The sequence below is a fragment of the Columba livia genome, chromosome Z (assembly GCF_036013475.1).
Source record: "Columba livia isolate bColLiv1 breed racing homer chromosome Z, bColLiv1.pat.W.v2, whole genome shotgun sequence".
NCBI classification, from domain to species: domain Eukaryota; kingdom Metazoa; phylum Chordata; class Aves; order Columbiformes; family Columbidae; genus Columba; species Columba livia.
Genome location: NC_088642.1, coordinates 3,601,708 through 3,629,580, shown reverse-complemented (window position 1 = coordinate 3,629,580; position 27,873 = coordinate 3,601,708). Strand labels below are relative to the sequence as shown.

Below are 27,873 nucleotides of genomic sequence, written 5' to 3'. Positions count from 1 at the left end.
TGGCACTTGTTCTCATGCCAGAACTTCCTTGGGGTGTTTTCTCCCACCCCAAATTCTGAGCAAATACTGAAATGGAGGCTGAGCAAAGATATGCTCTTGTAGGTTTCCTTCCAGGAGAGGAAACTCGCACCACCCAAACATCTGAGGGTGATTTGAAGGTGTACGAACCCCAGCCCCAAGAGAGAGTGAACACAACCATATCCAGCACACAAGTCTCAAACTTATTTTTAAGATATGTATTTAAAGAACTAAGACTACAGCAGGCTCCTTCAGAAAAACAGTTTACACGTGTCATTCGGAAATAAAATAGGACAACTGGTTCCTTGACACGTGCACTTCAACGCAGCAGGACAGGTGTTAAAGCTCACTGAGGTCTTCTCCACACAAGGAAACGCAGTAAAAGCCCCAGGGACCAGTGGGCTTAGGCACACGCTGAAGTCATAGAGATTCATCTTGAAGAAAATCACGCAGCTAGCAACTCCTGTTGCTCCAAAGTCAGCGGGCAACAGGTTTGTGTGCTGGTCCCCATATCCCCTGTCCCCATGTCCAGTGCCATTAGACACTGAGGAGCTGTTAAGCAACGCTGCACACAGGGACTTCAGAGAGACCAGCAGCACAGAGGCATGTGAGCGTCTGAATCAAAGCCATAATAACATATTCAATAACAAAAAGGGCACAAACTTTGAGGAGACCTGGTCAGAAGATGAGTTTCATGGCTCCAGCATAACAGTAGTAGCTAAGTTTATTTCTGGTCCTGCAGAGCCAGAATGAGTCGAAGTTCAGGGATTCCCAGAAGTTAATCAAATCGGGGTCTCCAGAGCACACCAGAGAAAAGCTATACCATGAACCTAAAAAATACGCAAGCCCCTCATCAGAGAGGCAGCTGGAGGAGCTGACTGACTTCCTTCAGATCATCAACAGGGCCGTGGGACTTCCCAGCAGGTTCGTGGTGGTACAGCCTCTCGCGAGGTAGCTCTGCTGCAGACTGCTGCACCAGGCAAGATGCGGATCAGCTTCCAGCAAGCCTGGAGCACATAGAATCACAGGATGGTTTGGGTCGAAGGGACCTTCAAAGCTCCCCCAGTGCCCCCCCTGCCATGAGCAGGGACATCTGCACCAGCTCAGGGTGCTCAGAGCCCCGTCCAGCCTGGCCTGGGATGTCTCCAGGGATGGTTCATCCACCACCTCCAGGGGTGTTAAAACTAGATGATATTCAAGGTCCCTTCCAACCCCAACCATTCTGTGATTTTCTCTGGGCAACCTGTTCCAGGCACGTGGTATAATCGTTGGTGCTCCTCAAAGTAAGTTCCCTGAGAGACGTGACCGAAATTAAACCTAAATTACAAGTTTAATCACCATTAATGAAAAACTTTAGAAACAGGCAGAGGTGCAACCTGAGATCGGAGTGGGATACATATGCCCTGAACACAAGCCAGCGTACCCAAAGCATCATGTAGCAATCCCCTTGGCACATATGACTTCTCAGTTATCTGGAGAGTGGGAGGTTCCAGCCTGTGCCTGGGTCCATCTCTTATGTTCCTTTTCTTCCACAGCGTGTGAAGATGCGATATCCATCCAAGGAGTTTGTTGATCAAAGGCACAGGATTTTAGCAGGCACTTTCTGAATATATGAATAATTATCAGAGTCCTCAAATACTTTCTTAAAACGGAGAAGCACTTCAGCTCTGTGTGGCTGGGAATAACTGGAAACACCACCTCTGCCACGCTGCCCAGACCAACAGTGTCTTCTGCCTGGAGAACATACAGAACAGGATCAACAGTGTCTAGACCACAGCTCCAGCTCAGACAAGTGATGGGAAGGCTGACATGACCATCACTCCCAGCTGGTCACCTCAAACTGTCATCCCTTAACCAGTGGCCTTTCTTTCTCCACTCTGCCTCCTGTGCATAGCTGCATAGAATCATAGGATCACTTTGTTTGGAAGAGGCGCCCAAGATCATCAAGTCCAACTGTTACCCCAGCCCTGGCACTAACCCATGTCTCCAATAACCTCATCTTCACGTCTGTTCAACCCTCCAGGGATGGTGACTCCACCACTGCCCTGGGCAGCCTGTTCCAATGCCCCACAGCCCTTTGGGGAAGAAATTGTTCCCCAGATCCAACCTCAACCTCCCCTGGCGCAACTTGAGGCCGTTTCTTTGTGTCCCTGTGTCCCCTCAGCTCCTGTTCTCCAGCTGAACCCCCCAGGTCCCTCAGCCGCTCCATCACACTTGTGCTCCAGCCCCTTCCCCAGCTCCATTCCCTTCTCTCCACTCGCTCCAGCATCTCCTATTAAATCCTTTCTGCACCAAATGTGAGTACTTACTGTGGCTGTTAGTGACTTATCAAGCTGTAGTCACTAACTGTGGCATAATCAGGATCACCTGAAACACAGAGCACAGAAAAATTGGGTCTGTTCATGAGGAGTGCTCATTACGAGACATCATCATGCACTGAGCACCCATGTTAAAAGGATGGGATGCAGGGGCAAATGACACTCAAAGAGATGACTCGATTTGCCTAAGAGCCATAGCAGAACCTGGTTTTACCAAGTCCCACTACAGTATCCCATCTCTGAAGCAGCGCTGGGAATGATACAACTCATGCTGCTGAAGCAGAGAATGGCCCAAACTGCAGAGACTGGTGGGATCCCAAGCTTAGACATCCTTAAGCTTCAGAACTTCAAAACTTCTGAGTGAAACCTTGCCTCCAAAGTCAACCCCTGACTTCTCGCATCATTCAGCAGGCACCAGAGTTACAACAGGAGCTTCACCTAAAGCAAGCCCTTTAGAGAGCTAAAACACAGAGTCATAGAATCATTTTGGTTGGAAGATACTCTTAAAGTGATGGAGTCCGATCATCAACCCAACTCTGGCACTACCCCTTGTCTCTGAGAACCTCATCTTCGCATCTGTCCAACCCCTCCAGGGATGGTGACTCCAGCACTGCCCTGGGCCAATGCCCCACAGCCCTTTGGGGAAGGAATTGTTCCCAAGATCCAGCTTCAACCTCCCCTGGCGCAGCTTGGTCTGACAGGGAAGAACAAGAGCAGAAATATCCTCTGTGGGGCCAGAAACCACACAAAGCAAGTAACTCACCTGGCACGCTGGTCGGGGTGGGTAGAGGTCCCCTCCTGCAGAGAAGGAAACACAGAGGTGAGGATCTGCGTGGCTACAGGTTGTCTTGGCTCTGCGTTCCTCAGGGGCCCTCCCAGAGCTGGTGGGAGGGCAAGAGGTTCGGCCAACCTGGGCTTTATGGAGACCTGTTGCCAAGGCATGTCCTGGTGGGCTCACCACCAGAAGCCTGCTTGGCAAACATGGGATCGAAGCCGATGAGAGGAAAGAGTAACTAAAAAGCAGTGATTTGGGGAAACATTCACAAGCAAGCCTCAGGGCATGCCTTTTTACATGCCTTTTTACAGAGTGAGACATCAGGAAATATAATTGGACATGACTCCTCTCTCAGTATGACAGCCAATGTGACACACTCATCTTTAGCAGCAGTCTTTAGCCCTGAATACCCATTTTTCCCTCAGCAAAAGCATCTTTCATGCTGACCTCCCTGCCCAGTTTCTGTCCTAGGGGAGTGAATTCGGCTCCACACGTGTTTTTTAATGATCCATCTCCTCTCTGATAGACAGACCACATGGAGGACCATGCAGGGAAGCCCAGAAGCTTTCCTTCTAGTACCAAAGGCTGCTATAAAAGGGAGCTCAGATAGTTCCCAGAGACATGGAATTCATTATTCCCCAGGTTGCCTTGCTTTTCTGCTGTCCAGGCATCACAACCCATCACCTCCATGCAAAAGACTTCTGGAATACAAGAAAAAACGAGCAGACCTTCACCACAAGCACTTTCAGAATAAGATTCCTAACCATGAGAAGGGAGAAATTACCCCAAAAGGGGGAACAAAATCTTCTGACTGGGCTTGAGGAGGTCCTTGAACAGCTTATGGTAGGTATAACTCTGGCTGTGAAAAGTGATGCACTATACAGCATTAGAAATATTTCCCTCTAATATTCCCAAGTCAAGCCTCCAATAGACTGAAAGCAATAAAATAACATTTTTTGGAGGGCAGAGCATAATTTGCAATAGCAAATGCAATTGTGCATGTTATGTCCCTTACCTTGATATAGGTACAGGAACTGGACTTCTCACAGGAGTTGGATTTCTCTGCGTATTATAGTAGTTTTCATAAACAACAGGAGCTGTGAAAAGTTAACCATAGTAAAGTACAGACCTTTTGAAGCCATAAACTACTTGTCCTACCAACATTCAGCTGCTAAGTCTTTCCCCATCTCTGGAGAAATGCTTGATCAGAAAATTAGAAGTTACAGAAAGGGGAGATTACCATCAGGAGCTGGTGATAAATGGCAGAGACTAGTGCTGGATGCCAGTGAATAAAATGAGGGATGTTGCAAATTCATTGGGTTTTGCATCCATACTGATGCTGATCAGAGCAGCAGCTCCATGAGAAGCACAAGGAATTCAGCACTACTGTGTGAGATTGTACTGAGCTCTTACCTGGAGCCAAGCTTCCAGTTTTCCGTAAATTTACAAAAAAATCAATATCCTTCTCAATGCTGCACATTTCTAAACTCTTGCGGATTTCCTCGTATTTCTGCAAAAGGGAAATAAAAAGCGTTTCTATGCATCAGGCCAAAAAAAAGAGGGCTTTTTCCCATCATTGATCAGACATGGAGTGAAAGCCCAGTGCTCACCCAGGACACAAGCTTCAAGGGTAGGGGAACAACAGAATCATAGAATAGTTTGTGTCGCAGGGACCTTCCCAGCTCCCCCAGTGCCCCCCCTGCCATGAGCAGGGACATCTTCACCAGCTCAGGTTGCTCAGAGCCCCGTCCAGCCTGGCCTGGGATGTCTCCAGGGATGGTTCATCCACCACCTCTCTGGCCAACCTGGGCCAGGCTCTCACTACCCTGAAAAAAACATCTGAATCGCAGAGAAAACCTCATCTGCAAGAGCTCCAGCCAAACCCTTCTGCCTACACGCTCGTGCTGGTGATAAATGGCTGGTGTCCAGTGGCTGATCTAAGGCTGATCTAAGGCCACAGCCAAACTCGGTCATAACACAGCTCAGGAAAGCAAATTGGGATCTGCTTTCCCAACAGAAAAATGAAGGTATGGAGAGACCTTCATTTGACGTACCTCGTCATTCTGGACGCAGTCCTGCGAGAGCTGGTTGACGTGGAGCCAGAGGGCATTGCGGAAATAGTTGATCCGCTCCCACTCCTGAGTCTCAAAGAACTGTAATGACACAGACAAAATGGCCCCAGCGTCTTTAAAATGAAAGCAGATCTCTTTTTATCCTGAATGTTTCACATCCCCAAGTACCACTACAAGGGTGACTGTACTCAGCCAGGAGCAGGTCAGTATGGTCTTCTGCAGCAGATATGGAAACCACAACTCCTCCAGCTTGTCCAGAGGAGAAATCATCCCTCTACAAAGCCAGGTATTTAAAAGATGAGTGTTAAGCTCAGGAAAGCCTGCAGAACTGATGTGGAAGGGGTCACCAGGCACACCACTCCCTCTGGGAGACCAAGCCAGTTTCCAAATCAATGCATGTTCCTTAGGTCATGCCATCCCAGGTCACCTCCCTCCCACACCTATGGAGCAATAAAAAAGCACCAGGGATACATGAAAACAGAGTTGCACTGACTGGCTTCTCTTCTCCCTCTTTGCTGCTCAGCCCTTTTCCAAGCAGGTTTAAACCCAAATCTTTTGAAATCTGCTGTCTGGTGTACCTCAGTTTCACAGGCCTTTACACATTTCCGTGAAAGATAACATTTAATCACGAGTGTACATATGCGCTTGTAATCAGTTATGACCCTGGCAACACGTCAAGGGGAAAACCTCCAGGTGATCTGTCTGTGGAAGCGAAAATACTGCTTCCAGTGGTCCGCGTTCAGAGGGGCTTTTGGAGACCCCAGACACCACAAGCACACCAGCACTGAGACGCTGACACCTGACAAACAGAACAGACTGCAAATTCCATTTCAAAAGGAAAAAGTGAAATAGAGGCCTGATGAGAAGTAGTTCGGGAAGGGATCAGCACAGCTGGGAGTGGGAAGGCTGTTTGCAAGCTTGCAGCAGACCCTGGATAAAACCCTGATCTCTGTGGTCCCTGTCCATCCCTCAGTCACAGATCACAGGCGGCTGCAAGACACAGGTGCAGCACAGCAGCTGCACGATCCTCTCACCACCAGCTCTGGACTTCCCCAGCATGTGTTATAAATCCTTGCTAGACCACTTTGCAGTGGGACAGTCCGCTTTAGGCTGACGCAGCCGCTCAGAGCGGTTCCCATGCTGCCGTGTGGTCCATGAGACAGAAGGCAAAGGGTTCCTACTGCATGGGGATGGCTTCACCCAGCCTGCATCCCCAGCCTACCACCAGCCTCTGCTGCAAAGTCATTTAAAATCTTTCAGAGTTTCAGACAGAGTCTGCAAGGTCGTGTTGTGCCTGTAGAATCATAGAATCACAGAACAGTTTGGGTTGAAGGGACCTTCCCAGCTCCCCAGTGCCCCCCCTGCCATGAGCAGGGACATCTTCACCAGCTCAGGTTGCTCAGAGCCCCGTCCAGCCTGGCCTGGGATGTCTCCAGGGATGGTTCATCCACCACCTCTCTGCCCAACCTGGGACAGGCTCTCACCACCCTCATTGTAAAACATTTCTGCACATATTGGCCTCAATTTTCCAGATGTGCAAAGGTGACTGTGGCCATGACGGTTCAACAAGATGGCCACACTGAACGTCCAGACAAAAAAATGTCACTATTCAGTGCACTGAGTCTGTTGATTTTAAAAGACGGAGGAAGACGAAAATAAAAATTAAAAAGTAGTGGAAACTATATTGGAAGCCAAGCATGAGAAACCCACAGGGTTAGCTGCAATGAATCCTGCTTCTTCACCGTCAGGGGAATACAGAGTAGAAAGAAAATCTGCACCATCCCTCACCCCCACAGCAAGGGATGGACATCCAGAGGATAACATTGCTACATGAAGGCGTTTTGGGGCATTTACCTCGCAAGCATTGATGTGCTCTTTCTGCCATTCTTCTCGGATCTTCTCCAGTGTGGTAACGCTCTGCTGGTAATTCCTGTCTGTGAGGGAAATCACATTGTCATCTGATTAACACTGTTTTTTAAAAAAACCTTCTCTAGAAGGTAATACATGAAGCCTGAAATGGCTGGAACATCAGGAAGAAAGCAGCAGTAATGTGTGACCTCAGCTGAGGGTGGGCACTGCAAGGGGACGTGGAACCACACAGCAAGGTGGAGTGTCCTGCTGCAGGAGCCACCTTGATGGGGCCATGCAGGCTTCACAAGGGCAGGTGCCCACCTCCGGTATCTTGGGCATGTGTTTCTGAGGAGCCTGACCCAAGACTAGTGCTTGCCCAAGAGCCAGGCCATGGCTTCACAACCCTCTGCTCTGGGAAACCCACCCCTCACCCTCCAAACGTTGCCATTTCCATGCTCACCAGAGTCCTCCAGAGCCGATTTCGTCTGAGCCAGCTTCAGGAACAGCTGCCAAAAATGAGAGAGAAGCACTGCTGAGGCTACACCTCAAATACCGTGTTCAGTTTTGGGTCCTTTACACCAAGAAAGAGGTGCTGGAGTGAGCTGAGAGAAGCGAACGGAGCTGGGGAAGGGGCTGGAGCACAAGTGTGATGGGAGCGGCTGAGGGACCTGGGGGGTTCAGCTGGAGAACAGGAGCTGAGGGGACACAGGGACACAAAGAAACGGCCTCAAGTTGCGCCAGGGGAGGTTGAGGTTGGATCTGGGGAACAATTTCTTCCCCAAAGGGCTGTGGGGCATTGGAACAGGCTGCCCAGGACAGTGCTGGAGTCACCATCCCTGGAGGGGTTGAAAATACACAGAGATGAGGTTCCCAGGAACAGGGGCCAGTGCTGGAGGTGTTTAACAGTTGGACTCTATGATCTTGAGGGTGTCTTCCACCCAAAGTGATTCTATGATTCTAAGAAAGGTAGAAGAGAACTCTGATGAATCACCAGCCCCGTCATCTCACCTCAACTCCCAGAGCCGTGAGAAGAGCCATGGGGCACAGGAGAGCTGTGAGAAGAGACCTCCCTTTATCCCCCTTCCCCATGGCCAACCCTCTCTCCATACCTTCTCCTGCTGCTTCTGTGTCACCAGGTTTGCGTTGCGGTGCACAGCCTGTTCCGCCTCGTCCTTGTCCCTGCAGCGCTGCTCGTAGAGCCGCTTGGCCTGGGAAAGCCACCAAACAGCGCAGGAACGTGTCAGCAAGCAAGGACGTGCAAATACAGCTCACACAGGAGGCTTTGGAGGAAAGCCCAGCCTAGGAGTGAAGAGCCAGGCACAGCCTGCCAGCGGAGCAGGGGATGGCATGCAGGGTCCCAGGAGTCCTACTGCTTGGGCCAAACCAACCTCACAAGAGAAGCTGCTCTTGTCTCAAGATGAAAAGCTTGTGGCAATCGAGTCCATGGCATCTAAACCACCCATCTCCAGCCCTGCAAGGCCACCACCAGCCTTGTGCACTTCTCAGCTGTGCTGAGCACAGCCTGCACACCACTCATGCGGACACAATATATTGACTTGCAGCAGAGGAGGAAGACCCTCACATCTAAATGCCCCACGGCCATGCATCTGAGCAGCGTTAACCCACACGACAAGAAACGGCAGCACATTTGCTTTACCTCCATGGTCTTCTTGTACTGCAAATTCCTGTTTTTGTGAATCGCATCCATTATCAGTTCTATCTGTGAAGACAACAGACATGGGGTCAGCACATCCCCGACCATCGGAGCTCCAGGATGAGCTATGAGGCTTAGGAAAAGGAAAAAGCCTGGACCAAATTGAGACAGGTTTAAGGACCTTCGTCTACCCAAAGCATCTTCCCAAAACCTATCTAAGACATTAATCTTCTATGCATCTATCTAAGCCTCCACTTGTGTATGCGAAGGAATGAAATCCTAGCAATATATAGTATGGTATTGTCTCCATAGGGTCTGGCAAAAGTGGGAAGCCCACTCACCTCTGCTTTGTCCAAACCAGCCCCTAGTTCTAGCTGCTTTCCCTCATTCTCCAGACCAAGTCAAGTTTAGCAGACCCTATGGAGACCATACAGCACTACATACATGCTTTAAAAACATTTCCTGGTTGAGGCTGGCACCCCTGGAGCTAAGCCCCTGCTATCACTGACCCCAAAAGCCACCCGAAGGAGAAGACACAGCAGCGAGAAGAAGGAAGCTGGAGGTTGCTGCACACTTTACGAGCGTGGTTGCCACATGTAGGAAGGAACTCGGGACTTCCCGGCAGCCACAGGAACCGAGGACACGGCGAGGGCTGGGGCACGGCAGGAGATACCGGCCAGGAACAGCCCATCGCCGGGGCAGGACCAACCCCCTGCGGCCAAGGGGAGCGGTCCCACAAGGCTTGACCTTTTTCCGATGCAGTTTTTGCTTTTCCCTGAAGTCCTCCATTTTCCTCGCTTCCTCCCGAAGGGTTTGCGCCAGCTGGATGTGACCTTGCCCCTCTTTGTCTATCTCTGCAAAGAAAAATTAAAAATATATGTGTATATTCCTAAAATGACTCTGTTGCTCAAGTCAACTGTTGCAGCTGATATCAAACTGACCCAGAGACCCTCACATCATACATCCCCTTGCAGAAACACATAAAAGCAGCAGAGCTTTTGAAGAAGCCTCCAAGCAGTGCTTGCTTAGGTAAGGATCTCTTCAGGATCCATCCTGCTGCCGGAGCCTGCCCTTTAGTTTAAGAAAACTCATATCAGGAGAAGTTATTCAAATGTGCACAGTCACATCTGCCCCTCATCCAGATGAATCCAGGCACATTTCAACGCATCACAACCTTAAGGAGCTGTCTGGAGGGAGCATTGCCCCAGATAACCAACTTGGGACACAGAAAAAATAATGCTAAAAAAACAAATCTCAGGAGGATAGCCTATGCCTGACCCCAGCTTCACACAGCTTTGGAGGCTTCTCTGCTGTTTTCTTCTCAAGTTGTTGCCTTCAGGCTTTGGTGCTGTCAAGTGTCCTGACAAACACGAAGAAGAAGAATTACTCACGTTGTTTGAAAACGTCGAGGGATCTCTTCAGCGTGCTGAAAAACAGGCAGAGCATTAGAACAAGTAGCAGAGCACAGCCAGGTGCAGGCATCAGCATCTCTCCCAAACCAGGTGGCAAGTCCTTCACTCAACACAGGCCAAAGCAGCTCCTATCCAAGCAGGTTTATTTACCCTTTCTGCACCTCCGGCTTTTTCCCTCTTGGCGACTATAACACACCTCCCTTGGTTTGGGAGCTATTTTTTGTCTTTCTGAACATTGGATGCTGTCAAAAATCCTGACTTTCATGAAAAATGTTTCAGGCAACCTCCTAAGAGCATCATTTGTGAGGTATGAACACCCTCTACATGGTTCATTAGCCAGTGCTGGGAAACATGGGGAACTTTTCCCCCTGTAAATATTGTACAGTTAAGATTTCAGAAACATTATATGTGGCATCTCAATATAAAGCTGTAAATAAATGACGGGGAGAATATCAGACCAGGCATGTATAAAGCGCAGGAAGCAGAAGGTGCCAAGGGTCACTGGGGAAATGGAGACCCAGTCACAGAACCAACTGCAGCACCAGGGCAACATGCTGGGCTTTGAAGATTTGCATGGTTTGAGGCAAGGAAGTACCTTTACTTCCCTCTGTCCACAAAAACAGTCAGGAGCAAAACCAAGGTCTCATGATTCTCCTCCCTCTGCTGAACCACCAGCCCACACCTCACCTATCTGATGCTTCAGTTAGTCTACGGCTGGTGGGAACCTGGTGGAGTCCAACATGTTCATTGGCAAAGGGCAACCCAACTGTGCACTGTTCATTCACAAGTCTGATTTCAGATCACCTTAGTGTTGTAATCACATTTCAGCCCTGTTCTGTCTCTCATAACCTCTTTCCTCCTCGTCCTCCTTTGTTGCTCCAAGTAAGGATACCCATGAAAGCAAAACACACACAGGACTGAGAACTTACTTCAGCTCCGTCTGCCCGCAAGGTTTCTTCTTCGACAAGTTAATGAGCTCTTTGCCATATTTTTCTTCTATAATTGCCCTGTGCAGGAAAGAGATAAATGAGAGGAAGCTCTAATTTCAGATGCTGGTACTTGATTACAGCAGAGGCCAACACCCACTCTTAACACCCTTCCTATCTTCTGACCTGCTGCAAACCAACAGTGCATGGCTGGATGAAGAAAGGCTCTTGTTCACAATTACCCGACGGCCTCTCAGCTCCCCCCATCTCCCCACAGCCCATGTGTGCCAGGACCACCTCAGCAGGAGATGCAGGACTAAGCAGACAGTGCAGTTGGTGGCCACATGCAGCCAGGTGAGTCGCCTGGGTAGTTTTTAGCTCTGTTTCCTACAGCAACAACATGATACGTTTTCTACATCTCGGCCATCAGTGTCTGTCAGTCCATCCACGCAAAGTACTTTTATGTCCTCTGGGTGATTTCGGCTCAATGCGACAGAAGGGAGTAGACATCTCAAAGGCCACTCAGGCAACCATAAACACACCCCAAAGAGCAGCTAGGCCATTTCAGCTGTTCAGGGCTTTTTATAATGAAGCAAGGGTACTCTTTCCTGCCCACCTCTGGTCCTTAGGGAGAACATCTGAAGAAGAGCCCACATCTTGTGGAGGTAACATAAATAACACCTTGAGAGATCTTATGGTCCTCCCCTATCAGAAGAAAGAAAGCCTGCGTGTTACATTCTAAGAACAACCAGCTTTTTGCTTTGAAACCTGTGTAGGCAACCAGGGCTGGGCTTGCTCTACCTGGGTGAGCCACCCTACCTGTCTGCAGTCGGTGGAGAGAAACAAGTACTGCTAGAGGCTTGCATTAGAAGGTCTACTGGATAAAATAGCTTCCTAAATGCCTGTATCTCTAACGTAGATGCATATGTTGTTGTTTCCTAGACTTTGGCTGTGGGGCTCACCTAACTTAACTCTTTAAAAACTCCAGAAGATTGTAGAGGAATGGAAAAGATAAATATTATAAACTATTTTTTTTCCTCTGCCTAACAACATTCCCATGAACTTCCTTTTGAGACAAAGCTTCGAGTCCAGTAGGCCTTTTCTCCATGGCTGGGACCATGTAACAGTCATGCTGTACATGGAGAACTGGTCCATGTTCAGAGACAGGGGCCGGTAGCAAGTCCAGATCCAGGATAAAACCATGCCTAAGACAGCCTGGACTTCTGTAATCTCCTCCTGGCAAGACACGTCACTGGGAACCTAAAGCTCCTTCAAGAGGAATGGGGCAAAGCGTGTGGAGGAGTTTTGCACTGTCTCCCTTGTCAAAAACACAGTTCTCAGGGTGCAGCAGATGGGCAGGTAGAAAGCCCAGATTTTCCTGGAGCATGGGGTTACAGCCTAGACAAATGCACCAGGTGCTTTCAATTGCAGGTTCTCCTGTTCCTCATCCCCATCCCAGGCTGCTTTATACCAAGTCTTTTGTCCACAGGTTTGTCTTCTCGAGTTCTCCATACCAAATTTACATTAATTCAGGGTTACTCTGCAACTGGCTTCACATTTTGACATTGCTAACCAGGTGAACCATGAAGTCAAAACACATGGCCAGGGTACCTCAGTTGTGCCGCTGTAGCCACAGAACCTCCACTTAGGTCATATCCTTTGATTAATAAACACACTATCTAATGTTACTACTTCTTTTTAACTTAAAGTCTGTGGGATGTCCGTAATGTACAAAGACAAATTCAGGACAAAGCCATGCCTCTCATACGTCCAGGTCTTCACCTGATCTTCTAAAGCTGATCTGCAAGATGAACTTCATGGGAGAACATGTGGCCTGGTATGGGAATATAACTGAAAGCTGTCGAGAAGAATTGTAAGTACACTCAACTGCAGCTGGGTTGTAGAAAAATAGATATATCACACTAAATGTTGTTTAGCTTTGAGTGCCTGACAAGTAGAACATCTGTGTTTTGGTAATACAGGCCTGTGACAGACTTAGGGGCACCTTATGGAACATGTTTGAGGTTCCTGCTCTGCTATGGAGAAGATCAAAGCCCAGCAGAAAACTGCACCTGTGTGAATCCTTGAAATACAAGTGCGATCACCAAAAAATTTAAAGGAATTTTTAGACATCTATCAGCAGAAGAGTGGGGAAGGCATACTACATGGATTTTGCAAGCTTGGGATACTGGAGCTGCATCTATCAATTTATTAGAAGGTGAAAAAGATATATTGAGCCATATAGCCAATGGTGACCAGATGGAATGTGGATTTGCTCAGCAGTAAAACATCAGAGGTCCTGATGAGTGAGACATTATTGCACCTCCATTATATCAATGGTTGGGTGCAGCAGTTTTAACAGCATATGCAGACTTGTCAGATTAGTGTTGTTCATACAAAACTGGTGTACAATGGAAAAAGGTATTAATTCGGTGTGTTAGATGGGGATGGCTCATGCCTTGCTTTTGGTGTAGCAGTAGTGAAAAGTGTCAAAATGCAGTTTTTGAGAGGAGCGTCTGCCTCACTATAACCCTTGGTTATACCAGCAGTGACAAATGCTATGGGTAATCATAGAATCATTTGGTTGGAAGAGACCTTCAAGATGATCAAGTCCAACTGTTCACCCATCCTTGTCACCAAACCGTGTCCCTGAAAACTTCATCTCTGTGTATTTTCAACCCCTCCAGGGATGGTGACTCCAGCACTGCCCTGGGCAGCCTGTTCCAATGCCCGACAGCCCTTTGGGGAAGAAATTGTTCCCCAGATCCAACCTCAACCTCCCCTGGCGCAACTTGAGGCCATTTCCTTTTGTCCTGTCACTTGTTACTTGGGATATAATGTAGGCATCCTTGCAAATTCCTTGAGGGAAATTTGTGCTGTAATTTCAGGACACTCTGTTCAGGTGGTCAACAAAGGAAAGCTATCAAAACCAAAAGGAGCTACAGCACAGGTGATGAGAAATCAAATGCCTGAAAAGGGCAGTAACAACCAGTCATTCTTCACAACCTGATACACCCGTGTCTCCCTGATACCTGGGTAGTAGCCCAGGCAGCATGGTACAGAATTGTACGATCTGAAAAGTTCTGGACATAGATAAATGGCAGAAAGCACCAGAAATTACTTCATCCTAAGAGTGGCCAGAGTGGAAATTCACTGACGAGAATCAACAATCTCATGACCCTATAAGCGGCGACCCTAAAGTGAGACCCTTGAAGTTCTTCTGGATCACAGCAGGCTGTCACCAGCATCTCCTCCTGACCAGATGTCTGCCAGGGATGACTTCAGGAAAACTCAATAACGATCTACTGATGATTCTGCAAGGATCCAAAGGTGTAACTCCGGACACTCTGACAGCAAAGACAGATTTCTCAAGATTCAACAAGCACTCATTGAGAATGCTGCACTAGAAGTGAGCAATTTGCTAAACTCAAGAGGGACATTTTAGCCACAGGTATATCTCCACATATATTCCACATACATATGCACAAAGTTGTAAATTAGTGGTGCGAATATATTCAGATAACCATGGATTAACACACATTAGTGTGTGTGATTTAGTGTGTGTGTATGATTTATAACCTTGTATGTATGTGTTTATTCCTACAGCTATGTGTGGTTTTATATGTACATCATTTGATTTATCTCTTTTCTAAGTATAGTGTGATGTTGCCATCATCAAATCTTTAATTAAGTCACTGTATTGATTATAGCAAGTTTCACTGAATCGTTTTTCAACCGCTTTATTAATCAGCTGTTGATTAAGAGTTATTAGAAATCATATACTAAACTGGTGATCTACCTCAATAAATCCTAAATTCCTGCCAAATCAAAGTACTGTTATAAATCCATTTCCATGACACAAAAGCAATATAATTTCCAAGCATTGCGTCAGGGATACGAACATAAATGCCACCAAACGATAGCAGCTGAAGTAGCACTATGGTCGGGTACCACTACTGTTTGCAATTATATTGATGGTGTATTGATTACGGCAGCATCACAACAAGAAATTGAAGCAGCTGCCAAATTTCTGAAAGTCCATTTACAGGACTGAGGCTGGGCAACTAACCCAAAGAAAACATAGGGCTCTAGTGCTACTGAGTGTGGAAGAGTTTTTGGGAAGAGTTTGGCATAGACAAATTAGAGAAATACTAAATTAAGTACAGCAAACAGTCCAGCGATTTTCTGTACTAGCCACAGTAAAACAGCTACAGACCTTTTTGGGGATTTTTAGGGCACTGGAGAACGTTCATCCCTACATCTCCTGGGAAGGGCCCGCACCTTGTGACAGGTTAATAGGAAAGCACAAAACCATGCCTGGTTTACTGATGGAGGTACACCACCTCCAGAATGTGATGTGGACTGAAGTTCTTCCAGGTGGTATCTGTCCCAAAATGGTAACCGTGGGGGAAATCGAATTGTTTACACTGATGGACTGTGTGACGGGACCACGACCTGTTGGTCTGGATGTGGAGGTTCATATAATAACCCCTAAGAACACTGTATGGCTTTGTGCCCTAACTCCTGATCTTATTTTACATCCCTTGTTGATATCGGATTCTAGAGTTCTTGTATGTCAGGTACCTTCAATGAATACCCGTACCTTATCTAGAGGAGACACCATATTATTGGTGTCACAAACCCAACGCTGAGTTGGAGTTCAATCTGAAAAAGCACGAGCCAGAGCTCTCCAAACTGTGTGGGTAATTAACCCACACCAGGTTATTAAACTGTGAGTAATATTAGCTGAAGGAGCTGGAGCAACACATATGTATTGCTGGAAGGTGGTGACACCACTGTTTTCCGCCTCTATCACAGGTTGGCTTGTTGTGCTTTGTAATCTTGTACTAGAAGCACATGCCCAAGATCAACATGTAAATACTTAGATTTTATTAGCCTCTCCTGTAACTAAATCATCTGCCTTTGGTATTAAGGGAAAATTAGCAGCTACATATCTTTTAACAACATATTTTATTGGCATGGCAACCCTGGTAGCTGTACTACAGAATTATACTATTCTAAGAGATTTTGGTATTAGCATTTCTTATTGATGTTTTTTATGAGTACGTAATGTGTACGCCAATGACCGTTAAAAAATTGATTGACAGTGGACTGTTTCCTCCTTCAACACCATAAATGCTGCTTCGATTTTGAAGGCATGTGCTGCTGTAATATGAATGATGAATCAGCCAGCGTGGTAGCCAACATTTAACACCCTCAGGACTCAATGAATCAAATGAAACCATCTACTGATTATGCCTGGCTGAATGAGTCATTTAATTCCCTGACAAGATGAGTGGGACACCCGATTCAAAGCATTGTTGTAGAGATGCATTTATTCCTTTCTCTATATATTTATTGTGTGCCTCTGTAAAGTGTTCTATGCTACAGCCCACAAGTCCAAATTAATATCTGCAGCTTCACCAGCCCCAGTGGAGGTGTCTCTTGAGGAAGGAGTGGAATGTGAGAATATAACAGAAGATTGGTGAGGAGGAGAATTATAAATATGCTCAAGCAGCTGCACCTAAGGCGTAGAAAAATAGATATATCACAATAATTATTGCTTAGCCTTGTGTGTCTGACAAGTAGAACACCTGTGTTTCGGTAACACAGGCCTGTGACAGACTTAGGGGCACATTATGGAACATCTTGAGGTCCTATGGAGAAGATCAAAGCCCAGCAGAAAACTGCACCTGTGTGAATCCTTGAAATAAATGCAAAACCAGCAGGTTTGGTGATCCTCTGGCAAGGACAGAGCTCTTCAGTGCCTGTGTCCCCACCTGTGTGCCTCTGCCCAGGTGCTTTTTAGGGGATCCCCTGGTTCATGACGTAACACAAATAAGTTTACTCTTTGCATTTCATCTGTGGTTTTGTGGTTGTTCCTGAGACCTGTCTGCATCACCTCGCACACCTGGGCTGGCCACCAAGAGCTGCAAACACATCAGTATGGATGTCCGGCAACATGTAAGACTGAATGACTAAACAATTTCTGATTCCTCTTTCTTTTTCACAGAGATTTCAAAATGTAAGCATCATGCCCTGCCTCACAGCTGCGGATTCCCGGGCACAGACTTCATACCATGGTACCAGCTGTTCAAGGAGAAAACAAGTTCCTCATCAGTCGAAAATCAAAAGTGTTTTAACACAGTGGACAGTTAAACACAACAGAAACTAAACTGGGAATACAAGTAGAAGTTAATGCCACCGCCTCTCTTCCCAGGTTCAACCCAACCCATTTCCAGAGGCGGCTCTGTACCTTTCCTTCAAAAAGTCTTCAAACTCTTTGCAGTTCTTCCTGCCATCATTCAGATGTTGTATGATGCTGTCGTAGCCCACTGTGCTTGTCAGATCCGAGCTCTGGAAACACAAGAACAGTGATCACATCTCCGTCAGTGCTGTCCACAGCCACTGCCACCTCCAGCAGCGCTTGCTCAGCTGGGAGCAGGTGTGCAAGTGCCTCATTCTGGTTTGCCTATAAATTATATGAAATAAGATCTTTTAGGGGTTGGAGGGGCTCCAGAATCACAGAATCCCAGAATGTCAGAGGTTGGAAGGGCCCTGGAAAGCTCATCCAGTGCAATCCCCCCATGGAGCAGGAACACCCAGATGAGGTTACACAGGAAGGTGTCCAGGCGGGTTGGAATGTCTGCACAGAAGGAGACTCCACAACCCCCTGGGTAGCCTGGGCCAGGCTCTGCCACCCTCACTGAGAAGAAGTTTCTTCTCATATTTAAGTGAAACCTCCTGTGTTCCAGTTTGAACCCATTGCCCCTTGTCCTGTCACTGGTTGTCACCGAGAAGAGCCTGGCTCCATCCTCCTGACGCTCACCCTTTATATATTTGTAAATGACAACAGTGGTGGCAAATTGAGACAAGGCACTTGCACGACTTTCAGAAGACAGAAAAGCTCGGTCCTTCCACATCCTGTTGGTCCCTCCTGGCCTGAGCACAGCTGTCCCCACGGCACACGGCATCTCCTTGGCTGTCAGCTCTAACTTAATGAAATAAAACACTAAAAACCCTCCAAGTCTCTAAATGTCACCCATCTTGCTACTGCTCCTACCAGTTTCTCCAGACACAGAGATGGATCTCGGTTAGTGTTGAGTTGCACTATTCTGGGCATCGCCCTCATGTCTGGCCTTGGTGTAGGAACCAGCATCTGAGCTGGAGATGAATTTAGAGACGTTTCTGCAAGGGATCACTGAGTTATGGGCTTCCCTCACTGCCCTCAGCAATGTATGGATGTACCCAACGACCACTGCTGCAACAGCCTTCTCTTTGGTCTTGCAGGAAGTAACCCTTTCTCACACATCAATTCAAAACACCACTGCAAAGATCATTTCCCTAAGTATAAGGTCCCCCCACCACTGCTGTGTGCCCAGGGAAGTGGTTGAATCACCATCGCTGCAGATGTTTGAAAGATACCTAGATAAGGTTCCTAGGGACATGGTTTAGTGACAGTGTTACGTTGACAGTTGGACTCGCTGATCTTGAGGGTCTTTTCCAACCAAAATGATTCTGTGACCTCCTACACATCACACAAGGACAGCTTCTTCACTCCCCAAAAAAACATCACAGCCACAAAGAGGTCCTGCCCTCATCATCTGTGGAGACAAGTCCCATCTCCCAACCCAGGTCTCTCAACCCCACCATGCCACTCACACTTGGGGGAAGCTCCCACAGACTTCTGAAGGATCATTGCTTTTCTTCAAATTAGTCCTTAAAAACATATATTGTACTGTGATGGTTATTAAAAAAAGAAAGAAATATACACGCAGTAATGATGTAGGCAGGCTAGGATGAAGGCTGGCTATTCTTTCTTCAGCCCTGTGCCTGGAAGCACCTTAGGACAAAAAATGCATTTGTGCCCTAAAACCGTTTAGGATTTACCACCCTGGAGACATAGGCCAAGAAGGGCTCCTAAGTGCTATGGTAATACAAAGAGATGCCCTGGCCATAAGGTCTCCTCTGCAAGAAGCCTGAAGCAGATGCAGGGAGCTGAGCAGAAAGTGTTTCCTGCTGTCTTCTGCAAAGAGGACGAGTCAGTGTTGCACAGAACAGCACGTACGGGGGCAAAAATTATTGGGAAAGAGGCTGCAGATATGAAACTCAGGGACAGGAAGGAGAATCACAGAATCCCAGAATGTCAGGGACTGGAAGGGCCCTGGAAAGCTCATCCAGTGCAGTCCCCCCATGGAGCAGGAACACCCAGATGAGGTTACACAGGAAGGTGTCCAGGCGGGTTGGAATGTCTGCAGAGAAGGAGACTCCACAACCCTCCAGGGCAACCTGGGCCAGGCTCTGCCACCCCCACCGGGAACAAGTTTCTTTTCAAATTTAAGTGGAACCTATTGTGTTGCAGTTTGCACCCATTGCCCTTTGTCCTATTATTGGCTGTCACCGAGAAGAGCCTGGCTCCATCCCCCTGACACTCACCCTTTATATATCTGTAAACATGAATGAGGTCACCCCTCAGTGTCCTCTTGTCCAGCTCCAGAGCCCCAGCTCCCTCAGCCTTTCCTCACACGGGAGATGCTCCACTCCCTTCAGCATCTTGGTGGCTGCGCTGGACTCTCTCCAGCAGTTCCCTGTCCTGCTGGAACTGAGCGGCCACAACTGGACACAAGATTCCAGGTGTGGTCTCCCCAGGGCAGAGCAGAGGGGCAGGAGAACCTCTCGGACCTACTGACCACCCCCTTCTAACCCACCCCAGGTACCATTGGCTTCCTGGCCACAAGGGCCCAGTGCTGGCTCATGGTCACCCTGCTGTCCCCAGGACCCCCAGGTCCCTTTCCCCTACGCTGCTCTCTAATAGGTCATTCCCCAACTTATCCTGGAACCTGGGGTTGTTCCTGCCCAGATTCAAGACTCTACACTTGCCCTTGTTCTATTTCATTACATTTTCCCGCCCAACTCTCCAGCCTGTCCAGGTCTCTGGATGGCAGCACAGCCTTCTTGCAGAAGCCACAAACAGTTATTAAAAAGCTCAAAAAGGAATAAATGCAGGGCAGAGATATTCAGAAAATTGTTCGAATCCAGGATGAGAGCATGCAGAGAATTTGAGTGAAAATGCAGGCAGCAGAAGTGAGGACTTCTTGTGTGTTTGTACCTGGCGCAATAAATGAAGAGGAACAGGGCTGGTGTTAGTGATAAACGAAGGATTTAATCATGTGGACTTCCCTAAGAAGTCAAGGACTTGAACGTCAGTGGCCAGAAAGCAAGAAGTGGAGAATGGGTGGAGTGAGACCTGCAGGAAATCCCCGGGTATCTCAGACCAGCTTTGCTCCATCCGTGACATGCACGAGGAGAACTGTGAGAAGGACCCAAGCAGAAACCAAATCCAGTTTCTGTTGCTTTACAAAGCACAAACATCCCTTCAAAATAGACTTTTTATTGATAACCCACAACCTGTTCTCAGTTTGCATCGCGTCTTTGCTAATCGTGTCTGTGGAAAAGGAAACACGCTTGCGCAGAAGCCAGTGTTCAGGACAGTTGCAAAACACAGGAACATCTGAACTTGGCTTCCTACACCCGGTTTCAAAGGAAATAAAATTGACTCAGAGAAGAACCGTCGGTGGCTGCAGGAGAGATTGGTCAGACCCACATCACTGCGTGTCGGGGCACCCGAGGGCTCCTGCATCTGCTGTGCTGCCTGCGACACATGGGCTTGCTGCACCAGCCAGAAGTGCACCAGGAGAAACTGTGAACATCCATTAAAAATGTGCATTAAGATCTTTATTTTATCTGCCTTCCTCTTCCAGTAAGATTTAATTCATGGAATCATACAATCATAGAACAGCTGGGGTTGGAAGCGAACTTCCCAGTTCCCCCAGTGCCCCCCTGCCATGAGCAGGGACATCTTCACCAGCTCAGGTTGCTCAGAGCCCCGTCCAGCCTGGCCTGGGATGTCTCCAGGGATGGTTCATCCACCACCTCTCTGGCCAACCTGGGACAGGCTCTCACCACCCTCAGGGACAACAATTTCTTCCTCATGTCCAGCCCAAATCTCCCTCCTTTAGTTTAAAACCATCACACCTTGTCCTGTCACAACAGGCCCTGCTCAAAAGTCTGTCCCCATCTTTCTTATGGGCCCATTTTAAGTACAGAAAGGCCACAATAATGTCTCCCTGGAGCTTCTCCAGCTGAACACCCCAACTCTCTCAGCCTGTCTTCCCAGCAGAGCTGTTCCAGCCTCGGATCATTCCTGTGGCTCCTCTGGCCCCTCTCCAGCAGGTCCATGTGGGTCCTGTGCTGAGGACCCAGCACATATGTATTTCCTAAGCATCCAAGGCTGGACCAGGCCTCACAGTGCAAGGTTTTCCATGAAACGCGGGAGGTAACAGAGATAGTGGAGGTTTCCATAAGCGATGCTTCCAGGCAGGAGGAGCTTCTGGCCCAGAAGGAGCTGGGCAGGGTTGTATGCCATGAAACCAGCCTTTGCAGCAACCTTCTGAGCAGTCGTTGGCGTGGAAAGAATAAAAAGGACCAGCGTGACTGCCCATGAGGCATCCCAAAGGCAAAGCTAGTGGGAAGCAAGGAAAGAGGAAGAACAACACAAAGAGCACAGAGCCATATGCCCAGAAGACAAGATTTAAAGACACAATAGGCTAAGTCAAAGACAGGTATGGAGAATGAGGAGTTGCACCAACCCGAGGGATGCAGGAGGACGAGCATCTCTCCCCCCACCCTCTGTCCTGGTCCTCCCCACTGGGAACAGCTCTGAGCCCCTCTGCTATTTAGAAGGCAGCCCATGGAAACTACAAACAGGTGATTTCAAGGTGACAAAGCAGCAGCTGATGTTTCTCAGGCTCACAGGGCTCAGCAAGATGTGCACCCCCCCTCCACAACCCACTATTGGGGTTTGTAACATCCTTCTGACAGAGGAGTAGGAATTTGTGTGTTTCATGTGGTGATTTGGGCGTTTGTTTGCACTTTTAGACGACAGAGGAGCTAAAATGCTCTAGTGGGGATCTGAAGTCATGTTATAACCTTGAGTAAGTCACAGCTAAAAGGCTGAGATTGACATTTCTGTCTTTGACCCCAATTCACATGGAAAACCCCCTCCAGACACACACACTAAGTAGCCAATGACATGAGAGAATCATAGAATCGTTTAGGTTGGAAAAGAACTTTAAGATCATCGAGTCCAACCATTAATGTTCCATTGCCAAGTTCACTTCTACCCCATGTCCCTGAGAACCTCATCTCCGTGTCTGTTCAACCCCTCCAGCGATGGCGACTCCAGCACTGTCCTGGGCAGCCTTTTCCAATGCCCAACAGCCCTTTGGGGAAGAAATTGTTCCAAGATCCAACCTCAACCTCCCCTGGCGCAACTTGAGGCCGTTTCTTTGTGTCCCTGTGTCCCCTCAGCTCCTGTTCTCCAGCTGAACCCCCCAGGTCCCTCAGCCGCTCCCATCACACTTGTGCTCCAGCCCCTTCCCCAGCTCCGTTCCCTTCTCTCAGCTCGCTCCAGCACCTCAAGGCCTTTCTTGTGAGGTGATCCTGCCATTTTGAGCCCTGAGGAGATCTTGGTGCCCCTGGGGTGGTTATTTTGTGTTCTGAGGTGATTTTGGTGGCCCTGGGGCCGCCATTTTGAGCCCTGAGCTGAGGGCACCAAAACTGCCCACAGCATTCGTGGTTTGGCCTCCCCAGGTCCCAGCACAGGGACGGTCACTGCCCTGGGCCTGCTGGCCACACCAGTGCTGGTACCAGCCGGGATGCTGGTGGTCTCTTGGCCACCTGGGCACACGCTGGCTCATGTTCAGCTGCTGTCACCAACACCCCCAGGTCCTTTTCCAGCCGCTCTTCCCCGAGCCTGTAGCGTTCATGGGGTTGTTGTGACCCAAGTGCAGGACCCAGCACTTGGTCTTGTTGAACCTCAGACAACTGGCCTCAGCCCATCGATCCAGCCAGTCCAGATCCCCCTGTAGATCCTTCCTGCCCTCCAGCAGTCCATCCCAGCCTTCCCAAAACTGAAAGGTTTGGGGCACTGCAGTGCTCACACACCATCTCTTGAAAAATCCCTTATTTAAGCAGAGCTCTTCATATATCTCCTCAGCCTTATCTGCTCAGAGAAACACAGCAGAAGCTGGATGTCTATTTTAGTAGTCGGAAACACCATGCAACAATAAATGTGTCTGTTATTCTTGCTCATATATCACTCAGGGTCCTGCAGAGGTTGCTGAGACCTGGAGAAATGGTTGTGCTGATGCCCACAGGGAGCGGGGTGAGGAGAGCAGAAGATGCTGCAAGAGGATACAGTTCTTCCCCATCCCATAACCAGGTGGGTGCGACAGGACAGACAAAACTCATCACAGGGAGGAGAAGGACCCACTGCAAATCGACCCAGCTGGGAACAGCATCCTGAAAATAAAGCTTTTTTGCTTGATAATTTTCCACTTGTGGTTTCCTCCACTTTGTACCAACGCACCTACGCCTACCCAGCCCATCCTACAGACACAGAAAGCCACGGGCCACCCCACCACAGTGCGATTTCTTCTGCCCACAAACCCCACCTTGTCGCTTCCAAACGACGGCCTGAGGACTCCATCACGCTGCCGGTGAGCTCCGTCGTTTAGAGAAGGAGAAGCAGGGGCCGAGGGGAAGTGAAACAGCCCAACCAGAGTCACACCGCGAGCCATCAGCTGGGGAATGAACCCTGAGCTGGCAGATCCCCACTGCCCACCCGCACCCCTGCCCGCTCCCCTGGGATGCAGCAAAAATTAGGAAGAGTTTATCCCTGGACAGCCTTGTGAGGCTAAAAATAAAGAAATACAGCTGGTCGTAGCCCTGGCAAAATAACACCCATAACTCCTGGCAGTGGGTTCATTTGCAGACACCAGCATTCCCTTGCTCTGCAGCAAGGGGTAAAGCATTTATCTGCAAAAAGAGATGCAACAACTCCTTTCCTGTGTGTTGGGAGGCAAACAGGTGCTTTCAGACACTTTTCCGCGTGCTTTGTCAGAAAATTAAATACGCCAGTGCAGCTTTTACTGCAGAAAACTTGCTATGGATGGCTTTAGCAGCATCGCTTTTTCCTGGCGTGACAAAGAAACATTTGATAGTGCGTGCAAGATTTAGATACCTCAGCCTGATTTTCAAACATGACTTGACCAGACCAAGGTCGGTGCAAGCTGTTAGCCAATAGATCAAAGTTATGTTTTAGCCTTATCATCATTCCTATTTTTCCCACATAGTTTCACCGGACCAAAGCGCGCTGATGAGACCCAAAGCTCTGCTGTCGGGTTACCCGAAACGCTCTGCAAGAACAGGCTTGGGGAGAACCAGACACATACCAAGAAAATTATGGAAGTGAAAGAGGAGACCTCCTATAGTGAAAGAAGAATAGCAGGTTGCAAAAACGAGTGAAAACAAAACCCCACACTTGCTCAACTCATGGCAATCCCTACAGGCAGAACAAGAGGAAACAAAGATGATCTGTGCAAGGATGCGTCACACGAGTGGGGTCATTCAGGGCAATGCACATGCAGCTTTGAGCATCTCTGGATTTCGGCCTCTGTGTCAGCAGGAGCTATGAAAGTGCAAACCTCTTTATTTAAGGACATTATCAGCTTATGCTGAGACCTAAAAGCATGAGCAAACTCAAATACAAAGAGCAAAGTCGCAGTGTGCTTTCCCAACACGGTGCATCATGGACTTTACACCAGGAGCAGGTTCCAGCGCAGGAAAAGGGACACACACACCTCACCAGAGAAACCAGAACTGCCAGGGTTTAAAGCTAAATGAGTCCCCAGTGAAGTATGAGGCACAGCTCCACCACCCCGGCAGAGCAGGAGGCTGCAGCTCATCCCAATGAGGAAATTCATCTGTCACCATTCACGATCAGCTGCATTTCACAGAATCACAGGCTGGTTGGGGTTGGAAGGGTCCTCTGTAGATCATCCAGTCCAACCCACCTGCTCAAGCAGGGTCACCAGAGCAGATCACACAGGATCGTGTCCAGGGGGGTTTGAATGTCTCAGAGAAGGAGACTCCACAACCTCTCTGGGCAGCCTGGGCCAGGCTCTGGCACCTCAAAGGAAAGAAGTTTCTCCCCGTATTCAGATGGAACCTCCTGTGCTTCAGTCTGTGCCCGTTGTCCCTCACCCTGTCATTGAGCACCACTGAACAGAGTCTGGTCCATCCTCTTGACACCCACCCTGGAGATATTTATCACATTGATAAGATCCCTCTCAGCTTCTCTTCTCCAGCTGAACAGCCCCAGCTCTCTCAGTCTCTCTTTCCTCACCAGAAAGATGCTGGAAGCTGCAATACCAAAAGTGTTCCAGCTTCTGGGGAGTTTGGTTGTTTTTTACACCTTGTCCCATCAGTTGTCCCACCAATTAGACCCTGTCCCATCAGTTAGAAGATCCCTCCCCTGGAGCCCCCACAATATCTCCCTTTTCCCATCAGGCTGCCCTGACCACTGCGAAATCACTTGCTTTGCCAAAGAAGAGTTCACCTTCCCTTTTTGGTTTAAGCGAAGTTATCTAAGAGGAAAAACTGCAGGAGGAAGTTTGCACTATCTCATTGCACTTAACAGCAAACCAAAGCCGGATGAGCTCCACTCCACACCTCGTCCAGATTTGGGCTTTTCTGCTCATCTCTTGTCCCCTCGTCCCCTCCCCAGCCCTTGCAGCTGATGCACAGTCACCGGTACGTGGCGTGGAGGCTGCCTGGGGTGGTAGCCGCCTTTTCCATGGGCCAAACCACCGCAGCAGGGCCTGATCTCTCCACTGAGTCACGTCCATCACGCTCCCACCCAACCTCCACCGCAGCTGCCTGCCCCCAGCATGGTTCCTCGGTCATTGCGAGGTGAAACACACAGGCTTCGGAAAGGAAAAAGCCAGGCAAAATCCCTGGCAGCACTGATAGTTTGGGCCCAGTGAGGACAGGGGATTATTCAGTAAATAGGCACGTTTGCAATAGAGGGTCTGGGCAGGAGCGAGCGCCCCGTGCAATGCCCTGGGTTATCCTCGCCATCGGAGCCTGGGGCTGCTCCTGCCCCAAATTTTCTCCCATGGAGCCGCCTCCTCCAGGATCCTCCTTCAAAAAGCGTCACACCGCAGCAGGAGAGGAACAAACTGGGCAGCACTACCCAAAGCCAGCGCTGTGGCGAGCACCTCCTCTTCAATACAATGAAGCCTGACAAACCGTGTCTGCGCAGCTCTCCTGGCATCACAGTTACTGCCCCAGCTTGGGGGATGCTGACACCACCCTCGCATCCCCCCCCTGCTGCACGTTTGCAAAGCAAAGCGAGCACCGTGGAAATTTCTGCGCGACAAATAGCTGAGAAACTGCTGCCAGATGCAAAGCTGGCTTTATTTTCCAAGCCTGGTTCGATATCTATGTGGGATTTAGGTATTTGACAACACTATGGTGGATAACACACTAATGTGTCAGGTGAACCCTGTGTTCTGCACCTGCCCCCTCTCATTCCACAACATGCAGGAGCCCCAAACCCCATGCCCACTCCTCCTGAGGCCCATGCACCTTCCCCCTGTCCTGCAAGGGAAACCCTGAGTGCCACCATACACAAACGGGGACTTTCTGCCCCAAAAGCCGAAATTTTGTAATGTTTCCTGGTTGCCAGTACCTGCAATGAAGACATGCACACCAAGAGGAACTAAGCAGCCGCAGTGCCAATGCTCTGCAGCAGTTAAGTGGGTACTCAGCACTTCTCCATTCCCCAAAAGCACAGTTCAGACTCAAAATAATAAACCGTGTCTTTCGCCAAAATGGGGCTTTTCCTCCGCAGCTCGGCAGCAGCAAACAGAGGCACTCGCTCCTAGTCCAGTATTAACTCAAATCCAAAGATGCTTTTTTGGACAAGGCACCTCCAAGTAGTTCACTGGTGGACAATTAATACTAGCAAACCCCCAGCCCATCACTGATTCCTCCAGCGTGGCATCGGCAGCTCGGCGGGGCACATTTTGGCAGCATGGGGCAGGCTGCAAAGCCACAGCTGTGGGGACACGCGTGGACGGGAAGACACCAGCCAAGGGAATGCTCAGAGCCTTCAGCAAAGCCCCCCAGGACCACGGAGCCAGCTCTGAGCAGGGAATGGTGGCCCCCTCCACACCCAGCTGTGATCCCTGTGACCCCCCTGCCCCAGCCGGGTCCCGCCGTGCCCCCGCTCACCCAAAAGTTGTCCCTGAACAGCGACTCCCGCATGTTGCTGCCGCCGCCGCCGCCGCCGCTCCGGGTCCGCCCCGTCCCGCTGGTCCCACCCCGCGGCGCCGTGTCCATACCCGCCCCCCTCCAAAGAAACACCGAACACGGCTCCATCCAGCCCTCTCGCTGCGCGGAGCCCCGCGGTGCGCTCCTGGGTCTCCGCGGGGAGCGGGACACGCTGCTGAGGCCGCATCTGGAATCTTGTGTCCAGTTGTGGCCCCTCAGTTCCAGCAGGACAGGGAACTGCTGGAGAGAGTCCAGCGCAGCCACCAAGATGCTGAAGTGAGTGGAGCATCTCCCGTGTGAGGAAAGGCTGAGGGAGCTGGGGCTCTGGAGCTGGACAAGAGGACACTGAGGGGTGACCTCGTTCATGGGGATCAATATGGAAAGGGTGAGCGTCAGGAGGATGGAGCCAGGCTCTTCTCGGTGACAACCAGTGATAGGACAAGGGGTGACGAGTGCAAACTGGAACACAAGAGGTTCCATTTAAATATGAGAAAAAATTTCTTCTCAGTGAGGGTGGCAGAGCCTGGCCCAGGCTGCCCAGGGAGGTTGTGGAGTCTCCTTCTCTGCAGACATTCCAACCCGCCTGGACACCTTCCTGTGTAACCTCATCTGGGTGTTCCTGCTCCATGGGGGGATTGCAGTGGATGAGCTTTCCAGGTACCTTCCAA

The 27,873-nt window shown here is 49.2% G+C and overlaps 1 protein-coding gene across 2 annotated transcripts; it reads right to left on the bottom strand.

Moving 5' to 3' along the window:
- Positions 1–221: 221 nt before the first annotated feature.
- Positions 222–27,258, bottom strand: PSTPIP2 (proline-serine-threonine phosphatase interacting protein 2). 2 transcript variants are annotated; one of them, XM_005500408.3, is made up of 15 exons: positions 27,167–27,258; positions 17,283–17,383; positions 11,030–11,107; positions 10,080–10,114; positions 9,436–9,542; positions 8,692–8,754; positions 8,144–8,242; positions 7,495–7,540; positions 7,038–7,117; positions 5,166–5,264; positions 4,525–4,621; positions 4,127–4,208; positions 3,100–3,134; positions 2,328–2,385; positions 222–1,752 (listed from the first exon to the last, which is right to left on the bottom strand). In XM_005500408.3, exons 1-14 carry the CDS (start codon positions 27,197–27,199, stop codon positions 2,336–2,338), a joined length of 1,005 nt encoding a protein of 334 aa, XP_005500465.1. In that variant the 5' UTR covers positions 27,200–27,258; the 3' UTR covers positions 222–1,752; positions 2,328–2,335. The 2 variants fall into 2 exon arrangements, with proteins under 2 accessions (XP_005500465.1, XP_064902975.1); XM_065046903.1 differs by lacking the exon at positions 27,167–27,258 and adding an exon at positions 23,542–23,682.
- Between the last annotated feature and the right edge of the window lie 615 nt (positions 27,259–27,873).

Coding starts and splice junctions, on each gene's coding strand:
- PSTPIP2 (XM_065046903.1), bottom strand. CDS start 23,667: ATGGCTCGCGGTGTGACTCTGGTTGGGCTGTTTCACTTCCCCTCGGCC. Junction 7,118..7,494: donor ATCGGCTCTGGAGGACTCTG/GTGAGCATGGAA, acceptor TTTCCCTCACAG/ACAGGAATTACCAGCAGAGC. Junction 2,386..3,099: donor CACCCCGACCAGCGTGCCAG/GTGAGTTACTTG, acceptor TCTGTGTTTCAG/GTGATCCTGATTATGCCACA.